At 35.3% G+C, this 25,543-nt stretch overlaps 1 protein-coding gene across 1 annotated transcript; it reads left to right on the top strand.

Moving 5' to 3' along the window:
• Window positions 1-2,415: 2,415 nt before the first annotated feature.
• Window positions 2,416-25,374, top strand: LOC136843191 (uncharacterized). The gene is made up of 6 exons (XM_067111265.1): window positions 2,416-2,585; window positions 14,786-14,972; window positions 17,381-17,532; window positions 21,473-21,593; window positions 23,235-23,391; window positions 24,569-25,374. The coding sequence occupies exons 1-6, from the start codon at window positions 2,531-2,533 to the stop codon at window positions 24,785-24,787; spliced, it is 891 nt and encodes a 296-aa protein (XP_066967366.1). The 5' UTR covers window positions 2,416-2,530; the 3' UTR covers window positions 24,788-25,374.
• The last annotated feature ends 169 nt before the right edge of the window (window positions 25,375-25,543 follow it).

Here is a 25,543-nt window from a genome sequence, read left to right as displayed (position 1 = left end):
CAAATGTATACTGATTCTAGTGTCTATGACTTGGAAGACCACAAGTAGCTCCAATGTTATCATTTTGAGTTTCCTCGGCTTAAAACATTCGGACACGACGAAAACTTCATACCCAAACAGCCTCAGCAATTATGTAAACTTACGTAAACTTTGACCAGATGGCTGACATGATGTAACTATTTCAGGCGAAGGGAACGCAAAGGGTACTGAACCCAGAGTGTACAGGGTATGAACTTGACGACATGCAATGGTGATAAGGCTTCTATCAGAAATGATGGTTACTCATTAGTCTCGAGTGCACGAAGAAACCAGTTGCACAGCGTGTGTTTGTGCAACGAGTCTCTTGAAAGTAACTAATGGAAATCTGTGAAGCATTTAAAGACTGGATTGTTTTATGTTTTTGTTACACTTTACGTTTGTATGGAATTGTAAAATTATTTTGTTACTTTCTACTTATTCTTGTAGACTCAAGGGATGGGCAATCTAGGTTTGTGAATTAACTTAATGTTCTTGCAGTTGGTTCCTGAGAAATTTTTACACGTTAATAATAATAATAATAATAATAATAATAATAATAATAATAATAATAATAATAATAATAATAAATTCTCTTATTATTATTATTATTATTATTATTATTATTATTATTATTATTATTATTATTATTATTATTATTATTATTACAGTTAACGCGTAAAAAATTTCTCAGGAACCAACTAAAAGATCAATTTGATTCAAATTTATGCAGAATACCCTGTCCTTGAGTCTAAAGAATAAGCAGAGAGCAGTAAAAAAATTGTATAAAACACAAGACTTGAAGAGACCATTCAGTACCAAAGTAACATGTATGGAGATATCAAGTAAAAGGATTTTTTCAATCTGAAATATACCATGGGGGCAGCCAGAGGGCACATTGGCCGTAACGGGGCAAACTGGTTCCTCGGATTCTTACAAAACAGAGTCTCCGAGCTTGACAGCAAAGCCCGATATTTTTGAAAATATATATACGTTGTTGAATATTCCTTTCATTCATTTCCTTGTGAGGAAACTTTCACTGAAATCCTCTTTTCCTAATAATTTTGACATTCCATCTGTTGCACCACTCAATGGACAGGTGTATTTTAGTCTCAACTTTCTTGAGACTTATACGGAGATCATGTAATATTATATTGAAAAACTTGGATAATATTCAGATCGTATGTGGCTGCTACGTTGTTTGTCGCGCGACTGGCTGTATTGGCATAAATCAATAAAGTTGTTAAGCAACGAATGGTTTCCAAGTGTCCTCTTTTGTTCAGGGTACGGGGGTGCCATGCAAAAAAGGAGAAAATATTAAAGAATGTATACTTGAAAAAAATTCTGATAGATAGATAGATAGATGGATAGATAGATAGATAGCCAGACAGATAGATAGACAGACAGATAAATAAATAGATAGATTGGTAGAGTCTAATCATGTTGTTATGATAAGGTACGTGATAAATAATTGCCCAGCTCCAAAAACGGAGTAAGAACTCGTTATCATTTTGTTGAGCAAAACAACCTTTCATTGGATACTGTCACAATTACTAAATTTAAACCTTTTCGACAATGCCTTTACTGCATTTTGAGTTACTCTTCTTATTTTTATCATTCTCCAGAATAGAATGTAGTTAACTGCAAATGGGAAAGAACAGAGGAGACGGGAAAGGTAAAGAACAATTGATAAAGTTAAAGCAGCAAAATAGGAAAGTGCTCCTGGGTGTACCCTGGAGTAAGGCTTGAGTGGATTGTCATCAAGGGGAACGCCGACAGTCTGATAGAGGATTGCTTCTATATTTCCAACATCGTTATTATTAAGTCGGTAAAAGTACTGAAATCTTGTTTGTAATTGTGGGTATGCAGGCAGAACCGCTGTCTTTAAACAACACCGAAATTTTCATTTTCAATAAAGTAGATTTTTCAGTCTGTTTGATCTTACTTTGCCTTCTCATTCTCATTCAATCAAAATAACGGAAATTTAAAAATCGAGGATGGTATTCAGTCAAAATAAGGGTATATCTTGTTTAATAAAAAATTCTACTTGAATATAATCAGGAGGAAACCTTTTTTTTTTTTTTCTAGAGTACGAGCGTCATATTTTATCAAAGACGTCATAGCATTCCCCATAGGACGCCTGATTGTCTCACTAAGCCTTGTGGAAAATTCTTCCTGAAGAGTAAACAAGATAGAATTCTGTTGCTGGTGAGCAAAAACCAGCAGTGAAGAAAACGCTTTTCACAGCTGAGAATACTTTATTTTGATGAGTTTAAACCATCATCAAAAACTTAATAGAGAACACGTTTAAAATGAAGTTTATTAACGAGACAAAGACTCAGAACGGTGAGGGGTGGTGTTGTTCAGGACAACTCAAGTACAGCTAAGTGCAACCCTGCCAGTCGGAAGCTGCTCTTAGTTCTAATACGTCAGTGGTTAACTGTGTTCAGTGTTATGAACAGATGCCACTGGCTGTTCTCGGTGCTAAAGGAAGTTTCAGAAAATTACGACGACGATGGCAAAAGTCGAAAAAGGCGTATTTGTCGTAACGCTGTTGTTACTGACTTCAGGTAAGGCGTAGCATACAAGAGGTATGAATATAGGAATCTATATAATCCTCGAGTTAGGTTTTACTTATACAAGTGCCCCCAAAAAAGTAGTAAGAGCGGAAGAAGTAAGGAGGAATGATGTTCTTAATTGACTTTAAATGGGTTATATCAAGTAGGAAAAGTGATCTGAAAATTTTGCTGAGTCAACACCTAGGCACAATTGACTTAATTGATTAGTTTTACCACTAGACTGCTTCGGCAATCGCGAATCATCGACGCCTCCAAGAAGCAAAATGGACCAAAGATCCAAAGAGCTTGTAGCACGGAGACCGTACGTCGCAATAACGAATCTCGCTGATCGCTTGTGAATAAAAGGACTGAACCTTTTCAAATGATGCCCTCTATAGTACAACAAACAGGTTCTGAGAAAAATGAGCTCCTCGCTGCGTAGTCTTTTCAAAATCCTATTACAAGACCCTACGATGTGCTCGGGCTAACTCACTTTACATACCTTTGCAAATTTAATTCTTCAGTGTTTCTTGGAAGACGTCTTTCACCGAGAAAACTTCAGTAGATTCTTTCAATTGGGCTCAATAAAAAGGTTCTGCAAGCAGCGTGCGTTTTAAATTTTCCATATTCTTGTTGTTCGACAGCCGAGACTGAGGCCAAAGATACGTAGATGTGTCCTGGGATTATTTGAGATACATGTACACAGATCATCACCAACATCATTGCAACCAATTTTTCTATTACTTACTTTATACCTTAAATTATTATTATTATTATTATTATTATTATTATTATTATTATTATTATTATTATTATTAATGCAGTAGGTGAAACCTATTCACATGGAACAATCACACTGACTTGAAATTCAAGCTTCCAAAGAGTGTTGGTTTCAACCTCCCACCGCAGACCCCACACTGCAGCAGTAACTGATCATGATACAGAGCCAGTGATTTTTCATCGCCCTGGGGGAGACGCGAACCCGCGACATCTGAGTGGCATGCCACGACACACTGTGCCAGCGGATATAAACATGCCATTTTTACAAACAAATCCAATTTCTCTTATTTTCTCTCATCCTCCTTTGTCTTCAAATATATAAACATCACAGATGTTCAGGCTAAGATGTAACTGAAGGTGTAAAGGAATTCAAGTATGGTGAGGTAAATCATGACCAGAAGATTTGGCAAAGAAAACGCGAGTCATTGAACGATATAGTTTCGACTATGAGGCTATCAGACAAAAGGAAGGAAGAATTACCAAAAATAAATTCCAGCAGCGAAAGCTGGTTCATAACTACCCATTATACATACATACATACACACACAAATATATACATATATTTTGTGTGTGTATGTATGTATATATATATATATATATATATATATATATATATATATATATATATATATATATATATATATATATTTATATACATACATAACATATATGTATATGTATACATATATGTTATGTATATAACGATTACAAAATGTTGACATGTGTAAGGAGTTGGTGGAGAGTCTTTCGGACAAAGCGTGGGTACGTTATCCGTGTCCTGCCTTTGAAGGACAACTGACCTGGTTTATTTTTTAATGGAAAATAACAAGCATACTGATTTAGTCGTTATTTGCACCAACCTTAGCTTCACTCCTTATTATCTGTACACATTTCTATTCATATGAGAGGATCAATTTTGCATATTACCAGTCTGATATATTATAATAGCACATGCTCAACAGCAGCGAGCGATAACTTAATAGTTTTATTTAATTATTGACGGAACACTTGTGTTATAGTGAATTTATCATGGTTATGTATTTTTTGTAGGATGGCTTACGCTTGCATATATCTATATATATATATATATATATATATATATATATATATATATATATATATATATATATATATATATATATATTTATATATATATATATATATATATATATATATATATATATATATATATATATATATATATATATATATATATGCATATATATACAAATATGCATGCTTATATATATGTATATATATATATATATATATATATATATATATATATATATATTGAATACATATACATATATATATATATATATATATATATATATATATATATATATATATATATATGTATACACGTATGTATATTTGTGTGTGTACGCATATTAATATTCAGAATCTCAAATTTTATCTGATGTAGGGTTGATGATGGTAGACAAACGTCTTTTCCTGACACCAACTGACCCTGATACCCGCTCACATATGGCCCCACTGGTGATGATGGCCGAATAAGATCGAATTACAGACCTTGTGAACGCGAGTCCATTGTGCTACTGTTACTGAACCACGAACATGGCTGATAAGGCTTTTGTGTAAGCTCACCAAGTGGCTGTAGAAACTGCGTAAAGGGTTATATACTTCACTTGGAGGCTAAACAATAGACGGGACTATTACTGTTATCTTGTACTGCTCTGAAAACGGTCTCACAAAAGCAGTTGCTTATCGGTGAATTTAATGAGAGATTATCCAACTTTCCCTCTTGAATCTCTTTTTTTTTATTGTTTAATAGGTGCAAGCCTCCGGCTTAACGGTAAAGGTTGAAAAATCAGATGGCACTGCTTCGATGAAGATGAATTCATCTCAGGCTGTCGATAAGGTACGGTCAGAGATGTTAGCATTCAGGGTTTTGCAATGTACAGTAGAAAGCAAAATTATTATCCCACATCACATCTTAAAATTAAGGGCAACGTGGTCCCCCATCCAGTAGCGAGCTCCAGAGAACTAACCTGGCATTTAAAAATACTTTGCAAATTAGGAATGCGGCCCTCCTAAAGCATCATATTTTGGGAGGACTCGGACTCGTCCGCCGAGGAGACTGGCATACCACCTTCAGGATAGCGCCCTTAACATCGACTGAAAACAGCCGGACGATGATATGTGCGAGGTTGTTCTTATTTCGGCCAGAGGCGGACTAACCCTGTCCTCTATTAAGGCTGAACGGACGCCCTCCAAGAATCCTTAAGAAGCATTAACAGTCCTCCCTCCCCTCCCGCTAATTGGAAGGCGACGATATGCACCTGTCCTGCCATCAGCTCATCGTTAAGTGGCTAGACACTACAGTTAAGCCCTGTTCTCGCTCGCTGATTAGCTATCGCAAAATTTTTCCTCATGGGTTTTGTAGAAATACGCGCTTATTCTCTCGTACGCGACACGCAAGCCGGTAGACTGAGCAGTTTTTGTTTTTGCTCCAGGCAGTACAAAATGCATCTTACTGTGCAAAAAAAAGTGAACCAGCTTTTTTCTCTCTTTAGCAACACACAGTTTGATTGGTTACACAATCAATATTTATCATTTTCCCCCCCAAAAGACATTGTACACAAAAAAGAAACGCTTTTTTCTCTCGTATTCAACATGCAATATGATCATTTAAAGATTATCTCTTTTTTATATGTATACATATATATATGTATATATATATATATATATATATATACATATATAAACATTTATATTATATATAATATATATATGTATATATATACATATATATACACATATATACATATATATACAAATATAAATGTATATACATATATATGTGTATATATATAATATATATATAATATATAAATATTTTATATAATATATTTATATAAATATATATATATATATATATATATATATATATATATATATACATATATATATATATATATATATATATATATATATATATATATATATATATATATATATATATATATATATATATATATATTACATCAATCATCAAATCCAAGACACTATCACATTACGTACTGTCCAGGTCTCTGATGCAGCTACAAAGATTTTTGAATGAAAAAATCTACACAGAACATTAAAAGAGTATTGCAAATATTTGTAATCCTATTTCCATCAACATTTTGAGAAGATGCTAAGAAAATTTAATAAAATGCTAGAGTTTTTACAAACTTACTTATGGAGCCAAAGCCTTATTTTTTATAATACCATCATAATAGTATCCTTAACAGGAAACAACGAAAGTGTGGCCATAACATCAAAAATTTTGAAAACTGATTTGAGGAAGCAATAAAGATTATATTATATATATATATATATATATATATATATATATATATATATATATATATATATATATATATATATATATATATATACTGTATATATACACTCCTTATTACCTTCTAAATACAATTTCGAAATGTTTGACATTGGGTCTGCACTTTTGTTGTTACCTGTTGTGGATATTTTAATGCAGATATTACAACTATGTTTGTAAACTCTCCAGCATTTTATAAAATTTTCATCGCATATTCTCTAAAAGTTGGTGGAAATGAATTGATAAATAGTAGTAATATTCTTCAAGCTTTTTCTGTGGATTTTGTTTAGTCACAACAAAAAACAAGCAGAAATATTTGGACCTGCATCTGAGACCTGGATATTTTGTAATATGACAGTTTCTTGTATTTGATGACAAAAGATTATCTCCTGTTTCTAGTTACAACAGATAAGCTTTCTAGGATGCCTTATTTTGCAAATGATCCGCCAACCCTTTTAAAATATTTAAATTTTTCTGTAACAAAAGCATAACCTCATCAATTAAAAAGTTATTAAGATAATAAACAACGAAAGCTGTCAGTCACCACCTTCCAATTTAGCCATTTACTTATTTTCTTGGGTTTTTCCATGATTTCGGTGTTATAGCCCTGTGCACGTGTCGTCGAGGTTTTTGCCTAAAGTGGTGAAACTGTTAGCAATCGAGACTGAGATATTCATGATATAGATTTTACACATGAGCAACCACTCAAGTGTAACGCCTATAGCACTCTGAGGGAGATGGTTGTGAGAAAGTGTCTGAAGTGGTAGAAAAAAAAATCTGGGAACACCAGTGGAGATTAACGGAATGAGCACTTGGGATGTGGAACGTTTTGCAGGCAGGGTGAGTCTGGGATTTGAGTTAGTTTTTATTTTGTGCCTCTGGTAAAATGGTTTGCCAGAGGTCTTCATTTTCATGGCACAATGTGGAATAGACTAAAGTGAGGCAAATTTAAGAAGAGACTGTAGCCGTCGATTTGAGTCAGTGAGTTGATGATATACATATCATTATCCAGTATCAGACATTCATCTTTACTTCAATATAAATTAAGAAATGGGCAGTGTCGGGCATATATGCTCTCTCGCTGAAATGTATTTCGTTTTTATGTCATCACCATTATCATTTTCGATTTAAATCTGAATGATAAACCTAAAAACGTGCCATACGTTTTGACGAACGCTGCCAATTTTCCTATCACCTTAAGACAGGTCATTTATGGGACGGTTAAGCTGCTTCACTCACAATGAACCTGAGGATTATTCTCTTAAGATACTTTTCTTAAAGCGCCGACGCTTGACACACATCTTGACTTAGATCACTTGGGTAAAAGTTCCACGGTATATGACTAAGATGTCATCTACTTACCTAACCCTCTTAATCTCGAGCCCAGGAATCTTAATTTTTTCCACCTCTTCCGTCTCCAGCCATTCCATAAATATATTCGCCAAAATGGGAGACAAGCTGGAACCCCATGACTACCCCATTCTTCTGAATAAAGTGTTTATCCTCCCGCCCCACTTAAATCTCGTTAATGCTGCCTCAAGTGGTTTTAGGAACACATTATTATTTTCATCAAAATTATGCGTACCCGACTCCAAGTTTTTTCTCATACTCGTAATTTCTAGTTTGTCTTACTGGCACCTTCGTGAACAATGACGCAACATCAGAACTGGCGAATTTACAATTTCCTACACAAATAACATGAAGCTCGTTAACTAAATCAGTGTTGTGAACCAAAAGGGGTTTTAGATACCTTTCCCACCCAGTTTCCTATGATGTTAGCCAGGAACTTCTCGAGTCTTCTTTGAGGGGCTTTAACGGAGGCCACAGTCGGCCTTAGCGGGAATCCTTCCTTATGTATTTTGGGTTTCCCATAGATATTAGGTATTTCTGGGCTCTCTTCTGAAATTTACTTCCATTCTAAACTTCTCTCTCTCTCTCTCTCTCTCTCTCTATATATATATATATATATATATATATATATATATATATATATATATATATATATATATATATAATATATATATATATGTTTATATGTGTGTATGTAAATATTTATTTACATATATACACACACATACACATCTTTAAACAATAAAAATGTGTCATCGAAGTATTGTCTTTAAAAAATGGGCAGCAATAACATTGGCGAATGCAAGACCCAGTGGTGACCCCATTGCCATTCCCCATTGGAATATTTCTCTTAATAATAACATCTCATTTACTGAAGCATTAAAAAAAAAACAACTGTTATCCTTCGCACTTCTTTGATAGAATTTAACCATTTTTTAAACAATATTTATCAGCCCTTTTTATTATGTCATCAGGTTCCGAAGAAATTTATATAATTTTCATTGTCATATGTAAAAATCATCCATTAGACGTGAACTTACAATAGCTCTAAGCACCTTGTACCCGTAATTTAATTTCATGTTCGGTATTATCAATGTACTTGTCCAAAATGTAATTTTGGAAATTACGTCGGATCTAGCCAACGGTTACTGAAAGTCCGAATCGATGCCCTGGCATAGAGGTGTCGGTCAGCGAATTTTCAGCCTTAATTTACACCAAGAAACTGGCGCCTTACCGTAAACAACCAAACTACTTCCACGCCATTAAACATTGCCTAACTGCCGATTACTTACAGCTCTCTCTCTCTCTCTCTCTCTCTCTCTCTCTCTCTCTCTCTCTCCCATTTTCTGACAGTCTTTGAGTATTCTTTTCTGGCAACTACGTACTGACCCAAGAAAACGGCCGCACTGTAGGCACAAATGAAATATCATCTATTCTGAGTGAAGAAAGACTGATGGTGTTAAAATATTCTGATCGCAGAGTTCATTATACACACTTAAAATCTCTTCAAATAACAAGGCTTTCCATTATGACACTACATTTTCCGTGTCTGATGGTGATACAGTATATCGTACTTTATCACCAACTGTTGTCATCCTCTTTATCAGATAAAACCTTCAGCAGACTTATATCTTACTCATGTTGTTGTTGATTATCTCTGATCACCTGTATTTCTAATGCTTTCACTTTGCAGCCCTCCTGTCATTCACATTCAAACTTAGCCAGATATTTCTTCTTTTAACTCTAGTCTTGAGAACGTTTTAGAAATGGGCCCTGTCAAATACTCAGGTTCATTGCCTTAGAAACAATTCTGCGACCTTTTCAGTCATCGATTCCGCAAAAATCTTCAGTATGAGTTGAGCAAAAAGCAATTGAATCCCACACTTCTTTTAACATTTCTGAGGTTCGGTTCACTTCAGTTTTGTCTTCGAGAGAGCACAATGTTTCGTTAAATCAGTTTGAAAGATACTGAGCCTTTTGTTTTAACAGCACAAATATTCTCCATCTCAGTTACTAAATTTTGAAATTTTCGTTGTGTAGAGTATTGGTCTCAGGTTTTGGCATTTCTCTATATTTTTCACTTTTTTAAACATTTTAGAACAACTTTGATTTAGAAAACCACTTGAATACGCAGATTTAGGCAGAATAATAAATGAGTAATTAAATTAAAAAATGTATGCATGTTTGGTAAGTAACATATGTACAGTACATTATTACTAGTCACATCAGATGAACTGCCAAAGGAAAGATATCAAAGACCCTGAATTAAAAGTTCAATATTCTTACTTTATTTTTTTTTTTTTCAAAGCAACCTGTTCAGTGGATTCACTGATCCCAAAATGTGGTTAGAAGTGATATTTGATATTTTTCGTGAAAAAGATACATTTAAATAATTTAAATCAGAGTTAGTAAAAGTAAAAACTTATAATTTTGTAATTACAGGAATTTCTCAAGATGAGGCTTTTGTGTCCAAACAGATTGTTAGAGGATAGTTTTGGAAAGTTATAGTTAGTTTATCTAAACAACATCTCTACTGATTGAAGAGGGTGGTACGTCATGTTTATTAACCAGTTTTCAAGCCTGTTTTCATTTCACGGAAGTAAAGTAACTTCCAAACTACATGAGGTTTGCGTACAGTTCGTATAACACAAAACTGATTTTAAAGATGTCATTTGGCATAAGACTGTGTCTTGTCTTACGATAAGATTAAACTCACTTATATAAAGGTCAAGGTCAATCATGTGTCCTTGCTCCATAGCTGTTCAATATATAGCCGACCATATGACAGAGAATGCGAAGATAAACTGCTAATGATAATGAAAATCGATTATTCTAATGTCTATTTTTTCAGTGTTGATAATAAAATATACACTTTCGGTCTAACAATGGGTTCCTATCACTCGCTTATATTACCCAATGTGTATATTTTTTTACGTGCCTTTATTGCCAGACATTAACATAGTATGGAAACAGCGTATAGATGATAATTTTACTTTACTGGAACTATATAACGAAGATTGTCTCATGTCATTGTAATATGCTTTGAATTCTAATGAACCTTTTATAAGATTCACTATGGAAAAGTCAAAACAACATCCTTCCTTTTTAAGATGTATCATAAAAAAAGGCAGGTTGGTTAAAAAAAAAAAAAGCTAGTGTATCTTACCGTAAAGTCACACATTCAAGTTTGTAAACTCAATAGTTTTCATACCATAACGCGAACATCTTAAAAAAAAAAAAAAAAAAAAAAAAAAGTATCAGTAGGTCTTTCCCAAGGGCCGATGGACTTTGTGACCCTGGTTACTTAAGCAAAAAGATAAATTTCATAAAAACTTGTATTTATGATTTAGCGTATCCAAACTGGTATCTGGAAATTGATTTCCAACAAGCGAATAATGATTAACATTAAAACAAAAAAAGTAAGTGACAAACGGAATGAAAGAAAATTATAAAATTACCCTATCGAAGTAAATTAGAAGTCGCCAAAACTTTGTCGATACACAACGTACATTTGTACAGTATTTTGTTTTTCCTATACTATCCATAGATCCTTTTGTGAAAACAAAGCTGGGAAAATAAAGGAAAACGACAAAGCTGTAACAACTGCAATTTGGAATACGTGGAGAAGGCAGCAAGAAATCTCGAAAAACGCTTTGATAAGAGACGCACTGCAATCGCCACGCATTGCTATGGTTTAAATCACAGAATAGATTATAAGGATAGCAAACTTTTATATAAAAGCAATATTATACAGTGCCGTAGAGCACCCTCCAGTCATCAAACATACCAAATTGCAGCCCTCTAGACTCAGTAGTTTTTAAGACCTGAGGGTGGACAGACAAAGCCGTCAGTCACAACAGTCTTCTCTTACAGAAAACTAAAAACGATTTAACCCTATAAAATAATAGATCCTGATTCATATAAATGACATATAATGAAACCTGGCAACACTGGCAAAGAGAATAACATGCAAAGAGGTCAGTTCTTCACTTTCCTAATAGTTTTGGAGGGGGGGGCCCCCCTAATGAACTCAATACTCATATAAGATAAACGCCGGCCATAATCGTAGAGAAACTGAGCTATCCAGATTCGCAAGGGAAGCTGATAACCAAACATTCCTTGGACTGATTGAAAACCAGATACCTGAACTTCGTGATCCACGCCCAGGATTAATGGCCCCCAAGAACAGCTGATGTGTGCATAACCTCGAAAAAAAAAAAACAGAATGATGAAGTAGTCAGACGATTAGGCAGATATCTAATTTAAATAACCTGTCCGTGTAGATTCTTTTTATTTAGTTTCATTTCCTCTGACGACGAGGACAGTAGTTTTCGTAAAGCTTAAGGATTTTAATTTTGTTTTTAACAGCGTATCAGGGTTTACAGTCATGAAAAAGGTCTTATTTTTATCCCAATCTTTAAAGAACTGTTCGTCTTAATAATAATAATAATAATAATAATAATAATAATAATAATAATAATAATAATAATAATAATAATAATAAATAAATAAATAAATAAATAAAAACCACCACCTTTGCTCATATCCTAAAGACAGCCGAAAGTAAGACCCAAACTTTGCACAGCAACAAAACCTGTTTGGTCCTTTTTTCCTATTCTTCCTTTTTGGTATCCTGCACGTCCTCTTTGACCTTCCTGCCAAGGAGGGATGAACCGCGTCCCTTACCTGCGTTCTATCCAGGATACGCAGGATTCGTGAAGTTGTTTGCAATTTTACTCAGTCGTCGTCTTACCTCACTATAGAAGAGCTTCCTAACTAATGTCTCTTCTAGACTATTTTAACATTCCATTTTCGTTAGCTGCTTTTGGTTTTAGTGAAAAGTATACCTTTAGTTTAACCAGACCACTGAGCTGATTGACAGCTCTCCTAGGGCTGGCCCGAAGGATTAGACTTATTGAACGTGGCTAAGAACCAATTGGTTACCTAGCAACGGGACCCACAGCTTATTGTGGAATCCGAGAAATGAATTTCTATCGCCAGAAATTAATTCCCCTAATTCTTCATTGGCCGGTCGGAGAGTCGAACGCGGGCCAAACAGTGTGCTAGCCGAGTACGATATCGACCCTTCCAGTGAGGAACTTTTGGTTTAAGTGGCAATGTTGTTGATAATTAGCCATTATTCTCTAGTTACAGACTGCTCTATTAGCACAAAGCCTGCTTAGACATAAATAACAACAACATTATTCCCAAGTGCATCTTACTACAACTCATTCGGAGGGGAAGCAGGGGCAGGTGACGAAGCTTAGGTTTGTCAATGCTTTATTAAGAAAAAGAATCAAATTGAAAAAGCAGCACCAAAGCGTTTCCATCTTAAGACATGAAGGACTTCCCTGACAAGCAATAACGTGCACAGAGACACACACACACACACACAGAAAAAGTTGTCAGGTTCACATAAATTAAAATGTAAGCAGGACGCAGACACTCAGGCAATACATTTGAACCTTGATTACGTGGTTATTTTATTAGAATATTTAAAGAGTGGGCTCCAGCGTCACCCAGAGTCAAGAATGGGACATGAGGTCAGCCTCACTCCTGCAGCGGGAACATGTTAGCGATACCGCTAACACACACACACACACACACACACACACATATATATATATTCCGACAGCAGGAACATGTTAGCCATACCGCTAATACATGTGTGTATATGTATATGTATGTATATATATATATATATATATATATATATATATATATATATATATATATATATATATATATATATATTCGTATATATATATATATATATATATATATATATATATATTATATATATATATATATATATATATATATATATATATATATATATATATATATATATATATATATATATATATATATATATATATATATATATTCCAACGGCAGGAGCATGTTAGCCATACCACTAATTCCCGGATAGTAAAGATGAGCAGAGTTGGGTCTGGTCAACACTTGGATAGGTGACCACCAAAAATTCCATATACCTCAGGCATATAGGCACTTGGAATATCCGTGAAGCACGCTATTGACCTTGAAAGAACTACCGTTTGACCATTCCGTTTCACATCTTTAAGACTAAAAATACTTGATGCCATGTTGTTGATTGATTGTATAGTCGCCTAAGCCAAGCGACCAGAGCGGATGGTGAGCCGAAGAGGTGCGTTTTTGGACTCATGATAAACTATCAATAGACCGGATGCTTTAGCTTCCGTCAAACTGTCGATCTATCTACTACTCCTAGTGATAGCATGGCCCAGAATAGGAGGGTAAGTACTAGCCCAGTTCTAATATACACTATTGTAGATAAATGGCAGGATATCTTCACAGTTCTCGACCTAATTTTACGATTGATTTAAAACATTCAGGTGTGAACTCATGATGAAAATTGTCGACTGATAAACGTGACGAGCATTTTTTTGCCATAAACATCAATTACGTTCGTTCAGATTCAAGAAAATGAAGAATCCCAGGATCATGTGAAAGGATTCTCAAAATTTGATCAATTTGTCTTAGGAATTGTGAAGCGAAATGAAAGGATGACAACAAGAGCATGATCTACACACACATACACACGCACACACATATACATACGAATATGATCAGAAAACGTTTATGGGTATAAGCTTACAATATCAAGTAATAAGTACCCATGCGAGTGCTTGTGAGCAAACTACAGACGTAAATACAGGTTAATATCAAATGAATGCGTTTTCAATTTCAGCGTGTTTCCCGGGAATATGCGAAGAAGAAAATGACGACGACAATTGCGACGGAGATGACGATGAGGCCACTTGTTCTCCGTTCGAAGCTGATACCTGTTTCAATGACGTCAACGAGAACCTTTTGTGCCACGTTCAGTCCACGAAGGGGCGCAACTGTAGCCAGAGAACGGCGCAGGATTTTTGCAGGTGAGTGTCCTTCCACTTTCTGTGAGCTGTGCATAGGTGCATCTATCTTTGGTCGCGGGTTTGTTTAAGATGTTAAATCAACAGTTGCTCAGGCATAGAAGGTAGAGAGTGTGCGTAATCTTCTTAGTTTTGAAGCTATGGAAATTCACCAGCCTGGTTCAACAGCTCCACAGGCCACCTGTTGTTCCTCTATCAGGACTTCGTGAAATTTAGAGAGTAACCTGGCCAAATGATTCACGCATCAATTGCTGTGACATCTCTCTCTCTCTCTTTCTCTCTCTCTCTCTCTCTCTCTCTCTCTCTCTCTCTCTTTATATATATATATATATATATATATATATATATATATATATATATATATATATATGAGATGTTTATCACACAGTGTTAAATATACAATCATGAAGCTGCAAATGCTATTTAATATCCAATTCACGCCACTTATAACATTCCCCTTCGGTGATAATTCTCCATCGGAGATATTCCTGAAGTAGTGTGAATTGGATATTAAACAACATTTTGCTTCATGATTATATATATATATATATATATATATATATATATATATATATATATATATATATATATATGTGTGTGTGTGTGTGTGTGTATATAAATTATATATATATACATACATACATACATTATATATATATATATATATATATATATATATATATATATATAGAGAGAGAGAGAGAGAGAGAGAGAGAGAGAGAGAGAGAGAGAGAGAGAGAGAGAGAGAGAACGAAGTCCTTCTCTTACTGATTCCTCTTTTTCCTTTCCTAAGTCGTATTTTAATAAGGTCATTTGTGTTTACAGACCCAACAGCTTCCAGATTTGAAAAGGGAATAACTATTATTATCTATAACTGAAACATCGTGCGTCTTTTATTTCCGATCTCACCTGCATTTCTCTTTCCTTTATATTTGAATTCACATGCGTTTATTCTTTGGTCTTATCATAATTGCAGTGTACTATTACTCATGAAAATTAAGGGTTCCTTTCAAGTAATCCCCGGTTTCGTGTCTCAACAATAAAGGTCATTGAAAAAAAATATTAAAAAAATTATTTTTTCATAAAGGCTATATAAGCTTCACAAATGTAAAACTGAGAGTAACAGAAAAAATTAAAATCAGAAAAGATACTAATTCAGTATACAGCTAACTAAATCTGCCGTTTAAGATAATGTGACGATTACAGAGCACTGGGTTTTTGCGTATTCAAGGCCGCGCATCACTTAATCTTAAACTCCGTTCCATTACACGTGCCTAACCTCCCTCGCAGCATGAAAGACGTTCAGATCCAACGTCTTAATGTATAAATGCGAATCGCGAGACTACCATAAAGAGTATTCGTTCTTCTTCTTCTTCTTCTTCTTCTTCTTATTATTATTATTATTATTATTATTATTATTATTATTATTACATATGAAGCGAATCCCTGAGTCGGCCATTATGGGGTATGAGTTTATTTAGTCAACTAAACTAATATCCAAATTCATTTCATAAGTTCGTTGGATGACTAAAATATGGTTAATGTTGTTATAACATTGTTCGGTTTTCGTGCTATAAAAAATGCTACAGTATATTAACACTAGAGAAGGATTTTTACGATTTATGCAGCCTTATACAAATATTTTTTTTTTACGTCAGTTGCTGACAGAACACTTACAATATTATTACAATTTTTCTTTCACAAAGTTTTCACTTTTCCGGAGCGTCTATCCTAGTTCCTTTCAAAGAAAGCGATCCCCATTTATACCAAAGGATTCACAGCTATTGACTTAATATATTTTGGATTTGTTCGCGCGTGTTTGTATGTAAGTCCGCTCTCAAGATGAATCGTTCTTGTTTGATACGGTTACTAGTATTTCTACCCTGAGCTAAAACTAACTTTGGGTTGACAAGTAAAAGCTGTTTGTTTAAACCGTGTCTCGTACATCGATCACCTTTTGCCAGTATTAACTTGAAGTAAAAATTCGTGTTGCATAACTTAATAATAATAATAATATAATAATAATAATAATAATAATAATAATAATGGAATTAATACTGGTCATTATAATAGCATAGTAATGGTGCGTCTATAACAGAGTGAAGCCTGTCACAAACAATTCGGCAACATACGCTTACACTCAAGCAGATTGAAAACAAGTCTGCGACTGTAAACAGAAAACGACCTTCGTGAAATGCTGAAGGCAGTGGTTAGAACCACCAATAAGTCATTAACTTGTAGGCTATTCAGCTTGTTTGTGAAGTGTGTTCGATAAGTTGTTGATACGTGTTTATAAAACGTTTTACTGCAGTCCTGACGCACCCTAAGAATAACAACACTGACAAAATTAATGACTTCGCTATTCACCTAGCATGTCTCCAATGCGCTTTTTCTTTTTTTCTTTTGCGTAGGGGCCTGGATGACGCATTGAACTGCACGGCGGATATCATCGACTCCGACTGCAATGAGCAGGACGGAAGGATGAGATTCGACAACTGGCTGCAAGGACTCCGAGGTGCCTATGGTCGCCTTTGCCAGCGGGGCAATTACGACCTCATGGACAGTAAGATCTTCCGAAGGATTGTTTTTACTCTCTGGAATTACTCAGACCTCGACAATTTCAAAGCCAGAACACTGAATGAAAACTACAGGAATGGAATGGATGGAAGGGAACATAAAATTTAGGCCAAAGGCCAAGCACTGGGCCCTAAGAGGTCATTCAACGCAAACGGAGAAACTGAGAATAAAAGGGTTTGAAAGGTGCAACAGGAGGGAAACCTAGCAGTTGAACTACGAATCAATTGTTAGGAGAGGGTGGAAAATAAGATAAAAAAAAAAAGAATACGAAGGAGGCACAGTAAAAGGAATGACAGGGGTTGGAGCTAGGGGCCGAAGGGACACTACAAAGAACCTTAAGTAATGACTACAGTGCACCATGTGAGGTGCACGGCCGGCATTACCAATCTAAGGAGACGAAATCTGTGGAAACGGTTTTCTAGAGAACCATGGATGTCACTGTAACGTCCCTTACAGATGAGAATGTCTAAATTTTTCGTCAATAGATCTCTGGCTAAGTTCTAGTTACCTGGAGTATGTGATTTCCACCACTTCAGCAGGTTAATTGACATTATAATGTAAAAGGGGAAACTCTCTACAGAGTTTTCATCTGTTTCCCATGACCCCGCCCTCAGATGTAACATACTCACCATGTGCAGGATCGGAGAATTTTGAGGTGGTTTGGTCGTGTGGAAAGAATGGGCAATGCAAAGGTGGTTTTCAATGTGATGGGAAGACAGAGAGAAGGACTTAGAAAGGACTGGATAGATGAGGTGAAAGAGGTGTCTAAAAGGAAGAGACTTGATACCTAGGAAGCCTGAAAAATGCAAGAGGGGTGGGGGTGAATAGCAAGCGTGTGTAAATCTAAGGAGTAGTTAATGGATGAATACGGCACTGGTTATTGAGTCTAAATTTTTAACTTTAGACCCATCCCTTGTCAAGGGAGAGCATACCATTACAATATATATACATATGTATATATAAAATATATATATTTATATATTCATATATATACTATATATACACATACAGTATATATATATATATATATATATATATATATATATATATATATATATATATATATATATATATATATATATTACATTATTCAGAAGAGGAAACCTATTCATATGGAACAAGCCCACAGGTGCCATTGATTTGAAATTCAAGCTTTCAGAGAATATGGTGTTCATTAGGAAGAAGTAAGAGGAGGTAGCGGGAAATACAGAAAGAAGAGATATCGCTTATTAAAAAAGAAAATATATAAGTTCATAAATTAATAAATAAATAAAAATGTATTACAATGCAAGGAGAATAGAATTAGGGAAGTTATGCATTGCATCTTCGCTTGAAATTCCGAATTTCCAGTTGCATAACATCCTCTGGGAGACTTCCACAGTCCAGCGGTGTGAGGAATAAAGGACCCCGGGAACTGAGAGGTTTGACAGCGAGACACATTTACTGCATATTGGTGATTCTGTTCAGCGAATCTGGTTGCTCTCGGCAGGTAAAGGGGATCAGGGATCAATTAGAAATGCGAAAAATCTCTGTTAAAATACAACTTATGAAAAAGTGACAAACAAGAGACAATCCGTCGATGGTCCAAGCCATAATTGCTACTATTAGGAAACACAAACCTACCACCACGAACCACTCTATCTAAAAAGAGATAAATCTCTGGTAGAAGCAGATATCCACACCGGAGAACGGTATTCTAGTAAAGGAAGCACAAATGACCTAAAACAGGCTGCACTGATTTTAACACTGTTATAGATATATGAGGCCTTACGGCTTTCGTGCGGCATTTGCTGAAACTTTCATTAGATGTTTCTCAAAAGTGAGATTTGAGTCAAAAGTTACACCAAGAATAGTTAAAGCTTCGGACTCATTCAGCATTGTTCCATCCCCCTGAGGGGGAGGATGGGGTGGAAATTCTGTACGAGATCTGCTAGTCTATAGTGTTTTCGTTTTGCTGGAGTTCAGCCTCATACTCCACCGACTGCACCATTCACTGATCCGGTCCATGTCCTGAATGAGGCTGAGGGCAGCTTATTTCTCATAAGTGGAGACTTGACTACACCCATAAGTGTTGCATCATGGGCATAGTAAACAATCTTGTTTTCCAGGCCAACAACCATATCACTTGCATACACTGAAAATAGCAGTGGACCAGTAAGTCTTGGTTCACTAAACATCCTAAAAACAGCAACTCGCTGCTGCCTACCTGTAAGGAAATCTTGAAGTAATCGTTAAACATATCCACCCACTCCAAGATTCTGATGTTTACAAATAAGTGCCTTGTGATTTACTAAATCGAAAGCAGCACTAAAGTCTATTTGAATTACTCTACACTTACAACCCTTATCAGGGTTTCCTTGCAAATGGCAAGTCAAGTCTAAAAGAACATCGCAGGTACCTAACTGCTTCCTACCGTATATGCATATTGACTATCAACTAACAATCCTTTAGATTCCACATACTTATGTAGTAGCTTAAAAATGTTTTTCAGCAACTTTGGAGAACACAGGGAGAATAAAGATTGGCTTGTAGTCACTGCAGTCTGCAGATCTGCTACTCTTTGGAACAGGCGCTATATTACTAAGCTTGCGCTCATCCGCAAAGATACTACATTGACATAAAAATCTATAGAATCTACTATTCTTGGAAGACAACACACTATAAACTTTAAAAAAAAAAAAAAAAACAAACGGAAGAAACATCAGGATCTTCTCCCCACCAAAATATCAAGATTATCCAGAATTGTCTTAACATCCCTGGAGCGAAATGCAAATTTTGTAAGAATAGGTTAGTAGTGGTGGAATGGAAGACGAATCTGACCCAAAGATAGATGATACCAATGGTCCACCACAGATGAGACTGAGTAATTCCCTTAAGTTTCCTCTTCAAGGAATTATTGTAATTTCTCTTGGTTGTATGGTAAGCTCTATTTGCAGCACAGCGAGACTCAACAAAAATGGCGTAATTTTCATTCGAACTATTTCGTCTCTTGCGTTGAATTTGGTCTGTTTGATATGGCATGCTTGTTTACATGTATCATCAGACCATGGCTGATCATTTGTCCTAAATTTGATGACTTTTCTAGAGATATATCTTATTGAAATAGCCATCAGCATTTCATTTAACTTCTCCTTAGGATCAGGATCTAATATAGCATTTTTGACAAGCCTCAATAATGCGATCCCAGTTGGCACGATTTCAGTCAGACCATTTTTCAAATGATATGTCCCTCTCGATAGCGCAGTGATCAGAAGTACCTACGTATTCGCAGACCTTGGACTTGGCAATAGCAGGAACGTCTGTGAATATGAGGTCTAATCTATTACTGGACCAGAAATATGAGTGTGGTCTCCTCAATTAGCTGACCAAAATCGGAGGATACAAAGAGCTCAAGAGCAGACTGGCCATGTTGATCTGTGGAATTTGAATATAATTCCTAAGCTCTACGTTTACTTCTGTGAATGAAAGCGAACTATAAGACCTATAACCATAGACTGGTGATGATGCAGAGCAATGAGAAGTCACAGTTAATTCATGATGAGCAAATTAATAATGATAACAAAACTATTGTCAGTATATAACTAGTTTTTCAGAACAAAGCACTTATCATTACAATTCCCTCCGGGTGTAGGCGGATACCGAATTCGATATTAAGCGGTTTGTGGCTATATATATATATATATATATATATATATATATATATATATATATATATATATATATATATATATATATATATATATATATATATATATATATATATATATATATATATATATATATATATATATATATATATTATTGCATAATCTGAAAAATTTCGTAATTAATGCATGCTGCCTTTTATCACTTGGCTAACATTAGCACTTTGCAGTGTTGGAACACTTATATCAGATTCAGTACTTTGTTTTGTTTGCATTTCACAGATTTACTCACAAGCAACAATTGCTGGAACTTCAAAACTTTCATAAAGTGCGTGGAAAAGAAAGCTAACTTGACCCACATAGCCGATCTCCTCACTGCCGAACTTGACCAGACTGAATGCAAGTAAGTTGTTTCATCTCATCGATTCACACTTGTTCCGGTGAAATTCTTTCATATTATATATATATATATATATATATATATATATATATATATATATATATATATATATATATATATATATATATATATATATATATATGTATATATATATATATATATATATATATATATATATATATATATATATATATATATATTTAAAGTCCTCCTGGACCTCTGTAGGCTCACAGGGCAGGCGCTGATCTCGTTTCTTAGGACGACAGCCAAGGAGCGACATATACTTAAATATCTATATGTAAGTCGCTGGAACATGCAAAGTTAATAGAATTGCTGTCCAGACATTCTTTATGCACTCAGGTCAGCCACTCAATCACGCTTTCACCACTGCACTGCTGCACCTCCCTTGCGATCCCATGAACTCCTGGCGTCTTCCATTTCTCAGCCAAGTAATTGCCATCCTTGTATCCTCAACAGTAACTTCCGCAAGCATTCCAAAACTTACCCTAACCCATTCCACACCTACATTATTGAGCCGTCTGAGGTCTAAGTTTCTAATCTTCAAAATAGTTACTCTGTCACCGAGGACTGCATTTCTTCTAACAGCACCTCCCGATTTGCATCTTAAACGGCTTCTAGAATAACATATTGTGGCCGAAGTCCTTACTCATTCGGCCCTCTTTTTTTATTTTTCTCTGTCACCTCCATCCATCAAAGTTATCCTTCTGTATTTATTTAATGGAACAATCCCTCCTTCTGTCTGACAATTATCTCTCAGATAATCTCAATTTGCTAAACTTCTCGTTTCCTTGTTCCAGAACTCACTTTTTTTATTCACTTCCTGCTTACTCCGTTACCTCTTTCTTCGACTTTGACTCTATCGCATTTTCCATATATATTTTCCTCATATGCTAGCCTGCCTTCCTCCTTGTCAAAATCAATTGTCTTGATTATCCTTACAGCCACATTTGAACCCAGTCCCCATCTTGAACTTTTGTCTTTCTTAACTTTTGATTCAACTACTTTTCTCACAATTGCATCCATAATTATTATTTTCCTCTGTATTTTGAACGAACTTATAATCTGACAAACTCTCTTCCTCTCCATTTTCTCCTTTCCTAAGTATACTTGCATATACTTTTCTTTGGAACCATGAATTTCATGACGTTGCTCTTCAAACATATTCCCATGAGGTTTTCTTCACTCATTTATTCCAGACACTCCTTATCTGCCTACAACATCATCTCCTTTTTCACATACTTTTGCATATAAATTACGTAGCAGAACCGCCCTTTCAAGTTCTACAAAACCAGTAAGGCTCAGATTCAAACTCCCCAAATATAGGTTTCTTTCATAATCTCAGTCTTTTTCAATGCTGGCCCGCATACGTTCGCGGTCACAGCTTTCCTCGCTGCCAAATAACACGCCTGCGTACTTTTAGTCGCCCTTCTATATATATATATATATATATATATATATATATATATATATATATATATATATATATATATATATATATATATATATATATATATATATATATATATATATATATATATATATATATATATATATATATATATATATATATATATATATATATACATATATATATGTATATTATATATATACATCTATCCACAGCTTGCTCCAGATGGCCGTCAGCATATGCAACGAGAAGGCCGAGAAGGGGCGCGCCAAATGCAGAGGGAAAGGAGACGCGGTGAACGAGGCCGTGGCAGCGTTCTTTGCGTCATCTTCGTGCGCTGGAAAAGCTCCTACGATATGTAACGTCTTACTGGTAGGGTTTTTTTTTTTTTTCTTTCTCTTTCTCTGTCTTTAGTCATTTGGCTGAACGCGAATGAAATAAAGCCTTATGATACCATTCTTATTTTCCTTAGCATTAACGTAATTTCGTTACTTGCGTAAATTACATTTTTGTGTTTCTTTCGTAATTTCTTCTGGTATCAAAGAATAATGTAACGAAATAGGACGTAACATGCGCCAGGCTACATAAACTTTTGCGTTTTTCGACTCCTAATTCCTTTATACCATAGACAGCTTCACAAATAACCTCAAATTAAAAGAATGGTGTATTGATAAAAAAAAAATTGCAGTTCGCAACGGTATTTACGTTTAAAATTATTAAGGATATTTGGATCTATGAACGCCGGTTCTAATGCACAAAAATTTACTGTTTTCACTTTGTTTGGTTTTATGTACAGCCCTCCACAGGGATAATTCCCTCTCTGGCGGGCCCTTGTACATGGGCCCGCCAGAGAGGGAATTATCCCTTTTCAAAATAAGGTGCTTCTTATATTTTGTAATTGTCTTTCAGTGTTTTCTCGTCAGTATCGTAGCTCCTTCCTGCAGAATAGGATAATCTTTAGTTCCTTTTTAAATTTGCATTCTTCTTGTGTGCTCTTCACTTCAGGCGGTACTTTGTTGTATAGTCTTGGAGCGCAGTGTACAAATGCTCTCGCCTGACTTACAATTTGTTCTAGGTTCAAATAGCCCATATGCTTCAATTGCATGTCTGATTACTATCTTCATTTCGGGTCTAAAGAATCTTAAGCATTTTCTCAGATATATTGGTTCATCATATTTTAGTGCTTTAAAGGCTTTAAGTAGTATTTTTATTCAGAGAAAAGTACCAACACTTTTTTCAGCCGTTATATGTATTGTACATTAGCACATTTTTCTTCACCTGTTTTATCTATTATCTTCATTAGAAGTTTATTAACCAACACACTGCTCGTCACAAATTGATTCGTATAGTGTTCATCTTTTGCCATAATTTCTGTTACCAACTGTCTTGAATTGATCAACACTGCTCTTCACTAATTATGCCCTAATATCATCGGGTGCATATAGTTAATCAGCATTTTACCGTGCTTTCAAATTTCGCTAACATTATTTTTGTCTTGTAAAGGACTATACAATTTTATCTTTTATTTTTTTTTTCATTTTCTTTAAAGCCAAAGGAAATCAAATCGAACCCATCGATGGCATCTTCATCTTCGGCCGTCGCCATTGTCGTGACCCTCTTCTTGACCTTCGTCATTGTCGGTTTAGCCACGCTCGTCCTCGTCTGGAGGAACGTCATCACCATTAATGCCAGTTGTAGGATGATGCGCAGGGCGAGAGACGGCGACGAAACTGAGGAATCTCGAGAGGATTACGGCAGGTTCCTCTAACGCCCCTCTCCCGAAGGCGGGGAGGTACGTTCTTATAGCATTAAGCCAAGAGCAGCTCGCGATAGCTCCCTCTGAAACCCTTTGCCGTGATTACCAGGCACCTGTTCGAAAGTGACCTGCTGACTACTTTAAAATCTGTGACTATTAGAAGCTAGATGTTCGTTTCAACTTCCTGGTGGCTTATCGTCAGTTTTGCTCCGGTGTTAAAACTCCCATTTTATCATAAGAAGGTAATCTAACTCTGTCACTTCCCGCCTTTCATTCTATTGGCTTCCCATGAACAGGAATCGTGGGCCGTTGTTAACGACAAGACATACCATTGATTTCTTCTGTTCCTCTTCTGAAAATAAAAGAGACTGTATTCGATTCCATGACATATTGCTAATGCATTATGACCTCTGTTCCTGTCTTGCTAATAAAAGTGACTCTGTTTGATTCCAAATGCCGATTATTTATTCTTCTCTGTCGCAGAGGGCGAGAGAGCCTCTTTTTAAATTCCTTTAAGAAGCATTCATTTTCCAATAGACTTATTTATATTCGACTTGATTTGATCAAGGTATGCCATAAATATAAAACCTGAAAGTGCAGTGGTGTGTATTAGTAACCTTAACTCAAGAAGTTTATAGAAAATTAGACAACAGGATTGCAAACACGTACATGGAAATGGAAAGAACTACGTATTTGATACTTAGTTATGCAAAGAACATATAAATAAAGAGTGCAGTAAGGATTGTCTTTGAAATTTACTCTCTAACT

This window comes from Macrobrachium rosenbergii, chromosome 11, assembly GCF_040412425.1.
Source record: "Macrobrachium rosenbergii isolate ZJJX-2024 chromosome 11, ASM4041242v1, whole genome shotgun sequence".
Lineage (NCBI taxonomy): Eukaryota > Metazoa > Arthropoda > Malacostraca > Decapoda > Palaemonidae > Macrobrachium > Macrobrachium rosenbergii.
This window is presented reverse-complemented; position numbering and strand designations above follow the sequence as displayed.